This window comes from Balaenoptera physalus (genome assembly GCF_965194825.1).
Source record: "Balaenoptera physalus genome assembly, chromosome: 8".
Taxonomy (NCBI): Eukaryota; Metazoa; Chordata; class Mammalia; order Artiodactyla; family Balaenopteridae; genus Balaenoptera; species Balaenoptera physalus.
In genome coordinates, this window is record NC_138887.1 from 122309163 (window position 1) to 122321570 (window position 12408).

General features: G+C 42.6%; 1 protein-coding gene across 10 annotated transcripts in view; it reads left to right on the forward strand.

Annotated features, from left to right (window-relative positions):
- Window positions 1-569: 569 nt before the first annotated feature.
- RBM33 (RNA binding motif protein 33) overlaps window positions 570-12408 on the forward strand; it is a 118208-nt gene continuing 106369 nt past the window's right edge. For 3 of the 10 annotated variants that reach the window (XM_082473764.1, XM_082473759.1, XM_082473760.1), the window contains exon 1: window positions 572-1120. In XM_082473764.1, the coding sequence (XP_082329890.1) occupies window positions 1078-1120 (43 nt within the window). In that variant the 5' untranslated portion in view covers window positions 572-1077. Of the gene's footprint in view, window positions 1125-12408 lie in introns of all 10 variants that reach the window. The other 7 variants (XM_082473755.1, XM_082473758.1, XM_082473762.1 and 4 more) reach the window with 6 other exon arrangements.

Consider the following 12408-nt stretch of genomic DNA (forward strand, 5'->3'; position numbering starts at 1 on the left):
ATTATTCTTTTCTACTAATACGCCAGCACCCACGTGTACTGCTTGCAAATCTGGAATCATATGAAGTCATTGGACATCTCTGCGCCTTTGCTCAGCCTTCTTTTCTACCTAAAACGACCCTTTTCTCTCCCCATAATCCCCACATTCGTTGTTTTGGAACCGTCTGCAGCTTGTGAGTACGTAAAGGCCTAACTACATTCACTCCCCCTCCCCCGCAAAGGCCAACAAGTCATAAGTCGTCTTCGGACGCCTTATCCTGAGTAGCCCTCACTCTTCTCCGTATCACTGTCTGGTCCCCTTTCTGTCACTCATTGGCATCTTGCTCGCCACCTTTGTCGCTGCTCGAACGCAAACTCTCGCGCACTCGTTTCGCTCCGTCTGTCTCAGGGCCGCGCCGGCTCAGCGCACCCGCCTCTGCCCGCAGTCCGCAGTGCGCATGCCCGGCACCTCCCGGCCCGCCCCAGGCGTGCTCGCTCCCCGTGTCGGTCCACCGCTCAGTTACTCCGCCCCCACCCCGCCCCGCACAGTCCGAACACAGAAACCAGGTTCAGGTCCCATTGCGGGGCGCGGGTCCGCCCCCTCCCACTTCCAGCGAGACTTTCGCCGGCCGTAAAGCGCGGCGCCAACTGCTGCAAAGCGCTTTGCGACAGAGCCCGGGGCCGAACTACAGCCGGCAGCCGCCCCCGCGTTAAACGTTAGGCTATCCGGAGCCGAGGAAGGCGGCTGCTCGCGTGTTTGACTTCCGCACTCGGCCTGCGTCCCCCGGAGGTGGCTCGGAGCCGCCGCGGCCAGGAGGGGAGGGCCCGCGCCGGCGCCTCCCGGCCGCCATCATCCCGGCGTGCACCGCGGCGGCGGGCCGAGCTGGCCGCCATGTTGCGATAGTTTGTTGTTTTCTTCCTGAGGAGAAGCAGGCTGGAGGGCCAGATACCCGTCGGCTGCGCAGCCCTCCGCCCCCAGGCACGGCCTGCTGCCCCCCGCGTCTCGTCCCCCGCCGCGCGTCTCCGGGCCCCGGCTGGCCCGGCAGCCCCCCCAGCTGGCTTGGTGGGGCGAGGCTGAAGGCCGGGCCCAGCGAGCACTATGGCGGCCGCCCTGGGAGCGGGCGGAGGAACCGGCGCTGGAGGTAAGTGAGCGGCCCCGCGAGGGAGGCGGCGGTGGGGGGCAGCGGGCCGCTCCCGGCCGTCGTTGTGCCCTAGTGTCCCTCCCTTCGCGGCGGTGAGGCGTCAGGCTCACCTGAGGCGGCGGGCGGCCTGCGCGGGGGGGACAGCGCCCGACCCCGGGCCCTTTGGGGGAGGGTCCCGGCCCAGGGGGGGTTGTCCTGTCGGGCTCGGGGTGGTTGGCAGCCCCGCACTAGACCCGGCTAAGACTCACCTACGTGAGGGGATGTGTTTGTGTGGCGTTTCGGAGAGCAAGGAGTCTGAAAAAATAATCTCTCCGGGCTGGTCTCATTTTCCATGAACTCCTTAGTGGTCTGATACCGACCCATTAGGGCTTCGTGATCAGCATCTTACAGAGATGGAAACGGGACCGAAAAGGGTCAGGTACGGATGCAGTTCCTATGGGTAGTTTCTCTTGTTTTCCGAGCGTAGATGAGTTTGATAGGGGACCTAACTCAAAACAGATTTCAGGTCAAGTCACTTTCTGGTTGCAATCACATTTTGCTGATTGAGGTTTTTTTTTTTAACGTGAGAAAAACACTTGAAAGTGACTTTCACGATTGTTCGAAAACTTTGGTAAAGGAGTTCCTTAACTGGTAAAGTATGAACAACAGCAGTGTTTGGGCTTAGTTCTCATTATTGAAAGGTCAAACCATCCTACTGCGTGTTCTTTAGGAATGCCTATTTGTGAGTACATTGCAATAATCTTGTCTAGGTCTAAGTATTGAAGCGCTCATATGGCGCAATGGAAAAACCCACAGAGACTAAATGCAAGAAATGTCACTTCTGGCAGTATGATTTGGTGTATGCCATTTTTCTGTCACGTGATTTTTTTTCTGAGGCTTTCTAGTTAAATTTTGAAAATACTTGGTTTACCTTCCTTACTTGGTTACTTTCTGGGGTTCAAAATCATGGTTCTGTATCATTTTCAAAGTGTAGTCTGGGAACTCCTGGGTCAGAACTGTTTCCATTAATAGTACTAGTGTCACTTGCATGTTTCGCTCTTTCACTAGAGCATAGTGGAGTTTTCCAAAGGCTGCGTGACACGTGAAGGCATCGTTGTACAGGTGGCCAATGGAATGTGTGCTTGCGTAGCTTTTTGCGTTTCTCATTTTTAATTTCGAAAATAGCAAATGTCAGTGAACGTAATTCACATAAACAAAAGCTTTTTGGTATCCTTAATAAATTTGAGTCCAGAAAGTTTTTGAGAATGGCTATTTTAGAGGATTAAGTAGGTTTTGTCGTCGATGATTTGGAGTTTTTCTTTCCATTTTGTCACAGGTGCCTGGTTTCCCATTGCTCTTAGACTAAAGCCAAACTCCTTACCAAGATTTGCGAGTTCTGCATGACTCGGTCGCCCAGCCTCCCCAGGCTCTTGGGTCAACCTGCTTCCCTCTGGGAGGGCTGCCCCCGCCCTCCCTCTGGCTGCTCATCCCCCAGGTCGCAGGCTCCTTGGGAGGCCTTCCGTGAGCATTCTTCTTTCTGTCTCAGATACGCCCATCTCTTGCTTGTGTGCCTCCCTCACCTAAATTCTGTGGCACCCTTCTTTCTTCAGAGCATTTATCTGAGTTTGTGATTTTATTTGGTTATTTATTTACTTTTGTAAAATCTCCCTTCCCCAGTAGTCTGTAAGCCCCTTGAGGACAGGAATGCTGCCTGTTTTACCTGCCGTGTATTCCAAGTTCCCGGCATGTAGTGTATGTTCAACAAATATTTGACAAATTAATGATTAAACAATAAAATATTTTCTTTATGAATCCCTTTGCACCCTTTTCTGTGCATATGTAAGTTGCACATTTACAGCTGTGTGGCTTTTTATGGTATGAATGGAATCACGTAGTGCGCCCCAGTTTGTTCACTTAGTAGTAGGTCTTGGCGATCTCTCCTGTGTTAGTAGGTGAGAGTTACGTGGATCCACCGTTTATTGATTAACCATTTTTGTATTGATGGGCATTTCAGTTATATGTCCTTTTCCACTGCTGTGGAAAATTCTGCACTAAATGTCTACAGACACATCTTGGTGTGCTTAAGCAAATATTTCTGGAGGATTGATAACTCTAGAAGTGGAAATACGGTGTTGTAGGCTACATATATTAAAAACTTTTTTTGTGTGTGTGTTTCTTTGTTTTTCAGCCTTGTACGTGGGATCTTAGTTCCCCGATCAGGGATTGAACCGATCAGGGATTGAACCCGGGGCCACTCCAGTGAAGGCCCGGAATCCTAACCACTAGGCCACCAGGGAACTACCCCTCCCACCCAAGTTTTTTTTAATTGAAGTGTAGTTGATTTACAAAGTTGTGTTAGTTTCAAGTGTACAGCAGAGTGATTCATTTATATATGTTTACACATATATATATTTTCTTTTTCAGATTTTTTTTGGTCACTTGTTTTTCATAAATTTTTTTTGTAATGGTGTCTCCATGCCAAGAGTTCCTCTGTGCTTTTAATACTTTATGCTTCTTTGCTTTTTTATGTTTAGCTTTTATTGCATATGGAATTTTATTTTGGGTGTGTTGTGAATTTGGGGCTTCTAACAGTTCTAATATGATTTATTGAATTCTCTATCTTTTCCAACTTTATAACATTAAATTCTCATTCATAGTTTTAAAAAATTACTGCTTCATGGTGTGTGACTATATATATTATAGCATGTTTTTCAGTAATTTCGATTAGCTCTGCATTTAAAAAAAATAAACTTCAGAATCATCACATTTTATAAAGAATTCTGCTGAAATTCTTACTGGGATTGCATTGAGTTTATTAATATAAATTTGGGATGATGGATACTTTTACAATATGGGTTCTTTCATTCAGCAGCAAGAATGTCTCGCTGTCAAGCTCTTTTTTGCCCGTCAGTCATCTGCCACATTTCTGAGTACCTGCTCTGTGCTGGGCACTGATCTAAGAGGTTGGGATACATAAATATTGGAATAGAAGAGATTGCAGATACGAAGAAAATTTTATTTAAGGTAAGTTCCATAGGAGAAGGGATCTCTGTCTTCTATGGAATGTACCTTAGTAAAATTTTCTTTATATAGTTTTCTTACATTTCTTGTTAGTTTTATTCCTAGATATTTTGTATTTGTTGTTGTTGTGGATGGTATAGTTTTTCATCCTATTATATTCTGAAATTTGTTGCTGATCTACGATAGAAAAACTTTTTTTTTTGGTTATTGTGTATAACTGGCTTATTGGGATCTTGTTTTAAGAGTTTGGTGCTTTAGATTTTCTAGTCAGACTGTCATATCTGCAGTCTCTTCTATTTCAGTATTTATGTCTCATTTCTTGTACTTTTCGTTCTAGAACCATTCCTTGTCAAGTCCTCCAGTATAATGTTGGGTAATAGGGGTGATGACAGGCATCTTTGTCTTGTCATCTTGTTATGAGTTTAATGAGTGTTCTTTTAATGTTTTACCAGTGAGTATGGTGTTTGCTGTAGTTTTCTGATAGTTATTGTTTGTTTAGCTAAGAAAGTTTATTTTTTGAGTTGGGGTTTTAATTTTATCAAAGCCTTTTCTGCATCATTGAGGTGATCATGAGGCCCCTTCTTTAATATCTTACTGTGATGTATTGATAGATTTCCAATGCTGAATCAATCATGCAATCTTGGGTTCAAAACCTTCTGGTTCTGTAGGTCCTTTTCAGTGTTTTGTTGCTTTTCATTTTAGGATTTATCTGTGATCACAAGAGAGGTAGGCTTATAGTTTTCTGCCTTTGTATTTGTGTGTGCACATGGTGCTATCCTGTTTTTTTTAAGATAGGCTGACTTCCTAGAATGAGTTGTGAGATTTTCTGGACATTGTAAAAATCTCTTTATTAAATGTCAGAAGAGCTCTTGTCTGCAAAGCCATTTGGATCTGTTGCCTGTTTATTTTTCGGTTTCTTCTGATATTATTGGTCTATTTAGCTTTTTTAAATCCATGGGTCAATTTTGATAAATTTTTCTGGGAAAATTATTCTTTATGTTTATATTTTCAAATGAACACATAATAAAGGCTTCAGTTTCTTAAGAGTGGGTGTGTTGAAGGTAGGTAACTTTTTGAGACCCATGCATGTCTGAATAAATTCTTACTTTAGTTTCATACTTGATTGATGATTTGGTAGGGTCTCGAACTCTAGATTTGACTTAGATTCATTTTCCTTAGACTTTTGGTGGTACTGCTGTGTTGTTCTCTGGCTTCCAGTTCTGCTCTTGAGAAGTCTGATGACATCCTGATTCCCTATCATTTGTATGTGACCTTTTTTTTCTTCCTGGAAGGTTTTAACAGTTCCTCCTTACTGTTGTAACATTCATTAGCATAGGTCTTTTTCTGTTTCTTGTGCTGCATTTGGTGGATACTTTAGTCTGGAAATATGCATCCTTCAGTTCTGGGAAATTTTCTTACAGTACTGTTTTTCTCCTTTCATTTCCTCTGTTCTCACTTTCTGAAATTCTTATTATTGGATTTTGATGCTTCATTTATATACAAAAGATAAGCATGATGAGGCAGTTCATTAGGATTCTTTTGGAAGGATAGATACGTTGGTAGTTCACAGAGTCAGATAAAGTAGTTGGACAACTAAGACTGCAGAACAACAGAAGTCAGGGTGGTGTGGGCCTTGGGCGGGCTTGCAGCTGCTGATGGGGCTTGCTCCAGCTCGGCTCTGTGGCTGCCGCTTCCTCTTCAGTTACTTTTCTTATAGACACAGGAATTTTGTTCCTGTTTGGCCAGGTGCTGTTCATCTTTAGCTGATTTAGCTACAGCAAAATGTGGGTCCACTGTTCTACATCTTTTGATATTTTTATGTTTTTTGAAAGAAGCTGTAACTCTGGTACTTATATATAATTATATTTTTAAAATGTTGGCAACCAAGTTGATTAAAAAAAGACAACATAATTCAAAGAGAGTGTGTGTCTTCTAGGCCACCAGATTGCAACCTGTGCTTTAGAGTGATTCTGCCTTCGTGATTTTGTAGGTTCCATGAATTAGTGATCTTCCTACCTAAACATTGAGGAAGTTATGGTTACCCTTTAATATTTTTACATAGGAAATCAGAGGGTTTGTTACTGCAGTTGCTTCCTGAATAAATTCAGGAGCGTTGTACTTCGTGTTTGGTAGACCAGAGTTTAAATCTGATTTTGCTCTTTACTAACTTTGATTAGTCTTACTTTTCACATCTGTAGAAGGAGAATTTGGGGATGGATTAAATGAGAAGACAAATATAAAAATGCTAGCTTGCTGAAGTAAAATGAAGCCTCTCTTCAGCTTTTCAGTAGTGCTAGGCTTATTTGAGCTTTATCAGTCTTGTTTTAGTTAGGACAGAGGCCATACTTTGCCTTCCAAGTGTGAAGCGTTTTAACACAGGATTTAGAGGCTTGTACAATCCTTGGAAAGGCTGGGGGTGTGATGGTCAGGAAAACTTAGTCTGGTTATCTGATACTGATGGTCAGGAGCTTGCCCAGAAGCCGTTGTAACTGAAGACTGTTGCGGAAGCTCCAGTGGACTGTCTCAAGTCTGCAGCACTGGAGGTGTTGACTTCTGATGGTATTGAGTCTCAAGAAGCCCTCACTGACCGTCACAGCTCCTGCAAGCCCGGATGCCACACATGGTTTTCAAGAGCACATTCTGACCTCTGCGAACCTCATATCTGCAGTGTGTGTGTCCATCTGTCATCTGTCCTGCCTCTGCCTCATCAGAGTAACTGATGATAATTGTGACTCAAAGCTCCTGTGACTGCCTTACCTTGCATACTCTTAACTCAAAACCACACAGGGAAGGAGGCTCTGGGAAGTCTATTCCTCCCATTCTCTACACCATTGCGTAGAGCGGAGGGGACCACAGTCTCAGCAGAGCTGTTACTTCTGTCTGTGGAAGGAAAGACAGATGGGTGGAAGGACTTTCTCCCTTTCTTTGACATTTTTTTCCTGTACACTTCACCAATTTAGCAACTAATCTTTAGCAATTGAGAAGGTTTCCCTTTTTAAAAAGAAGGTGTGGATTCTTGGGAAAAGAAATGGGGTGTCATTTCCTCTAGATTCTAAGTCATGATGGGAACATTCAGTTGGCTGAGCTCAGACTACCTGTCCTCTCCCAGCCTGCCCGGGCCAGCAGAGAACTCAAGGGCCTAGCTGTTAAGGCTTCTGTAATTGGGAGGCAGAGCCCTGCCCTGTCTTCCTTCAGGACTCATACTGTGATTAATTTCCAACACAGGAAGAGGAAATTCAGTTGTAAGACCCGCAAACAAATTGTCAGTGTGCACTGCACTTCATAAGCGAAATACAAAGTTCACTTCAGGGAAACCTCTCCAGGGTCCCATGAAAGTAAGAGAGTTTTAGAACAAGACTACAAATAGTTTTTCAAGTACATGATGTAGGGGTGCTTTCTGAAAATTTTGCTTGGTTACTCAAAATTTGATAGTTATACTGTAGGGCGAAGATGCTCACTTTGAATGTTCTTAAATATTAGTCCAATTCCTTTCTCTAGTTGCTGTTTAAATAAAGGGTCTGGATTTCCTCACTTATAAAATATGGAATTTTGGCTCTTAGTGATTTAGAATATGAGCATGTATACATGAGAATGGTGTTGAGGCGAAAGAAAGAAGGTTAGAACCTTTGGACTAGAGCAAAGATTGGCAAACTTCGTAAAGGGCCAAATGGTAAATATTTTAGGCTCTGCAGATCACAGGGCTTCTCTTGCAATCTTCTGCTGTGCCTTGTAGCTTGAAAGACCTATAGAGAATATGTAACTGAATTAGCATACAGTGTTCCAATAAAAGCTTATTTCTATACATCAGGCAGTAGCCAAATTTGGACAAAAAGAGGTGGCAGACCCTACGTGGCCTGTGGACTGTAGTTTGCTGACCCTTGGACTAGACAGTTGCTAGAACCCTGTTCCAAGCTAATATTCTATAAAATTTCTAATCTAAGCTGCAGGTTCCTGGAAAGGATGAGGAAATAAGAATGATAAGTAAAAGAGTTGTGTTCGTTATAGATATCTAATTGCTGTGTAATTGAATATTGTAAAAATTCCAGTAGCTGTTTTTAAGTCTTGCTGATGAGGAAAGTTGATTCCCTTAATAACATAGCATGTCTGGTATAATGTTTAGCCTTAGAAGGAGAGTTTCTAGGTAAAGGCATTGACCACTCTTGTCCTGCTGAGTTAATCTTCCCCTTGGTCTTCAGGGATGCGCTCTTTTTCCTTTAAAACTCTGGATTAGTGTGGACATGTTTTGTTCTCTTGGTTCTGCTCAGTATGACAGATATAAACTAGAACTTTAAAAAAAAAGGATTTGTTTATATTCTAAAGGAGAACAGAAGGGGAGTGATGCAGAAAATGTAAGAAGAATAAAAATAGGCATACAGAGTTCTTGTCTTAGTTTGTTTCTTAGGATTTTGAGTTAGAGTTCTTTTCATATCCATTTTTTTTTTTAAAGGAACTCCTTTATTTATTTATTTACTTATTTATTTTCGGCTGTGTTGGGTCTTCGTTTCTGTGCGAGGGCTTTCTCTAGTTGCGGCGAGCGGGGGCCACTCTTCATCGCGGTGCACGGGCCTCTCACAGTCGCGGCCTCTCGTTGCGGAGCACAGGCTCCAGACGCGCAGGCTCAGTAGTTGTGGCTCATGGGCCCAGTTGCTCCGCGGCATGTGGGATCTTCCCAGACCAGGGCTCGAACCCGTGTCCCCTGCATTGGCAGGCGGATTCTCAACCACTGCGCCACCAGGGAAGCCCTCATATCCATTTTTACATTCCATATTCCAGGTGGAAAGAAAGTATGTTTTTGTTTTCTGCTTTATCAGGTGTGGGTTTTCCTTTGCTTAATGTGGTTTTGTCCAAGCACAAGGTTACCCACGTTTACAACCTTTCGTGTCTCCTTTTGGGAATTCTAGTTATTTTCCACTTCCCTTTAGGTATTTAGTTTCTCTCGGCAGTGTTTCATAGTTCTTAGTTAATAGGTCTTTCACAGATTTTATTATGGTTATCCCTAGTATGTATTTCATATTTTTATGCTAGTGCAAAGATTTGTTTTTTAATTTCCAACTGCTCATGCCTTGTATGTAGAAAAACTATTGATTTTTTTAATATTGTTCTTATATTCTGCGACCTTATTTCATTCACTGAATAGTTTCAGTACCTTTTTTTCATAGATTCCATATGATTTTCTACATAGTTGATCATGTTTGCTGTGAATAATGACAGTTTTACTTCTTCCTTTTCTATCTGAATTCCTTTTATTTCTTTTTCTTGTCTGGTTGCACTAGGTAGAACTTCCATTACAGTGCTGAATTGCAGTGTAATGGAAGCCACAATCCCAGTCTTGTTCCTGATTCCAGATGAAAGCACTGAGTCTTTGCCTTTACCTGTGATGTTTGTTATAGGTTATTCTTACAGATGCCCTTTGATCAGGTTAGGGAAATACTATTCTATACTTAAATTTGATGAGAGTTTGTATAAGGAATGTGGATATTGGGTTTTGTAAAAAAAATAAATTTATTTATGTATTTATTTTTGGCTGTGTTGGGTCTTGGTTGCTGCACGCGGGCTTTCTCTGGTTGCGGTGTGCGGGCTTCTCATTGCGGTGGCTTCTCTTGTTGTAGAGTGCAGGCTCTAGGCGCTCGGGCTTCAGTAATTGTGGCACGTGGTTTCTAGAGCGCAGGCTCAGTAGTTGTGGCGCACGGGCTTAGTTGCTCCGTGGCATGTGGGATCTTCCCGGACCAGGTCTTGAACCCATGTCCCCTGCATTGGCAGATGGATTCTTAACCACTGTGCCACCAGGGAAATCCTGGGTATTGGGTTTTGATTAATGCTTTTTCTCCTTATGTTGAGATGATAATTTGGTTTTCTACTTTTAGTGTGTTATTATGACACATTACATTGATTTTTAAAAAGTATTGATTTTTGGATGTTAAACGAACCGTTCATTCCAGGGATAAACCCATGTGGTCATGATGTGTATTATCCTTTTAATGTATTATTGAGTCCTATATGCTAATTTTTTAAAAATAATTTTTGCATGTACATGAGGAATAATCGTCAAATTTTTTTTTCTTTTAATATCTTTGTCTAGTTTTATAGTGGCCTCAGAATGAATTTGATAGTGTTTTACTAGTGTTTCATGTATCTCTGCTGTAATCTTTTTTTTTTTAATGGACACAGTTTTCTCTCTTTTTTTTTTTTTTAATTAAATGAGGTTAAGGATTTTTTTTTTTTAAGACAATCAGGTGTTTAATTATTTATTTATTCATTCATTTTTTATGGCTGTGTTGGGTCTTCCTTCCTGTGCGAGGGCTTTCTCTAGCTGTGGCAAGCGGGGGCCACTCTTCATCGCGGTGCGCGGGCCCCCCCCCCCCCCCCATCGCGGCCTCTCCTGTTTCAGAGCACAGGCTCCAGACGCGCAGGCTCAGTAGTTGTGGCTCACAGGCCTAGTTGCTCCACGGCATGTGGGATCTTCCCAGACCAGGGCTCAAACCCGTGTCCCCTGAATTGGCAGGCAGATTCCCAACCACTGCGCCACCAGGAAAGCCCAGTTTTCTCTTTTAAATACTTATTTTATTTTTTATTATTTGTTTATTTTTGCTGCACCGGGTCTTAGTTGTGGCATGCGGGCCTCTTTTTTTTTTAATAAATAAATTGATTGATTGATTGATTGCTGTGTTGGGTCTTCGTTGCTGCGCGCAGGCTTTCTCTAGTTGCAGTGAGCGTGGGCTACTCTTCATCGCGGCCCACGGGCTTCTCATTGCGGTGGCTTCTCTTGGTGCAGAGCACAGGCTCTAGGTGCAGGGGCTTCAGTAGTTGTGGCATGCGGACTCAGTAGTTGTGGCTCGTGGGCTCATTAGTTGTGGTGCGCAGGCTTAGTTGCTCCGTGGAGTGTGGGATCTTCCCGGACCAGGTCTTGAACCCGTGTCCCCTGAATTGGCAGGCGGATTCTTAACCACCGTGCCACCAGGGAAATCCACATGTGGGCTTCTTAGTTGCCACACTTGGACTTCTTAGTTGTGGCATGCGGACTCTTAGTTGTGGCATGCATGTGGGATCTGGTCCCCAGACCACGGATCGAACCTGGGCCTCCTGCGTTGGGAGCGTGGAGTCTTACCCACTGGATCACAAGGGAAGTCCCTCTGCTCTAATCTTTATCATTTACTTCCTTTTGCTATGTTTTGGTTTAATTTCCTTTTCTTTCTCCAGTTCCTCAAGATTTAAATTAAGGTTGTTGATTTGGGATCTTTCTTCTTTGTTAGTGTAGACAATTATAGCCATAAATTTTTCTCCAAGTACTGCTTTTGCTGCATCCCATAAACTTTGGTATGTTGTATTTTTGTGTTCATTTTTCTCAAAGTACGTTCTTATTTCCCTGTTTCATATTTCTTCTTTGACCTGTTGGTTGATGAAATGTATTGGTTAATTTTCATGTATTTGTGAATATTTCAGTTTTCCTTCTATTTATTTCTAGTTTTATTATACAGTTGACCCTTGAACAATGCAGGGGTCAACTGCAACACTCTATGCAGTTGAAAATCCACGCATAACTTTGCAGCCGGCTCTCCATATCCATGGTTCTGCATCTGTGGATTCAACCAATCACGGATTGTGTAGTACTGTAGTACATATTTATTAAAAAAAAAATACACACATAAGTGAAACCTATGCAGTTCAATCCAGTGTTGTTCAAGGGTCAACCATTTTTTAGTCAGGTTTGTATGCTTTGTATGATTTTGACCTTTTGAAACTATTAATTAAGAGTTGTTTTATGGCCTAACATATATCCCAGAGAATGTTCCATGTACACCTGAGAAGAATGTATATTCTGCTGCTGAGTTGAGTGTCCTGTATTTATCTGTTAGGTCTAATATCCAGTATAATTTCATCTTTTTAAAAAAAACGATAGTACTGTACCATTTATTTTTAAAACAAGCTTTGCAAAGTCTTAAATTTCTATTTTACTTCCAAATACTCTCATCTTAACTTGATTATGTCTGCAGAGACCCTGTTTCTAAATAAGGTCACATTCATAGGTGGGGGAATGGGGAGGTAGGACTTAAACGTGTCATTTTGGGGCACACAGTTCAATCAACTACAGAGTCAGTTAGCAACGAATTTCTTCTGTTTTTGTTTAGCTGTGAATGTCTTTTTTTCACCTTTATTTTGATAGTTTTGCTGGATATAGAATTCTTTGAGCACTTGGTATATGCCTCTGACCTCCATTGTTTCTGATGAGAATTAGTTGTTAATCTTATCGCATTTGTAAGTGCTGAGTTGTTTTTCTCTTGCTGCTGCTG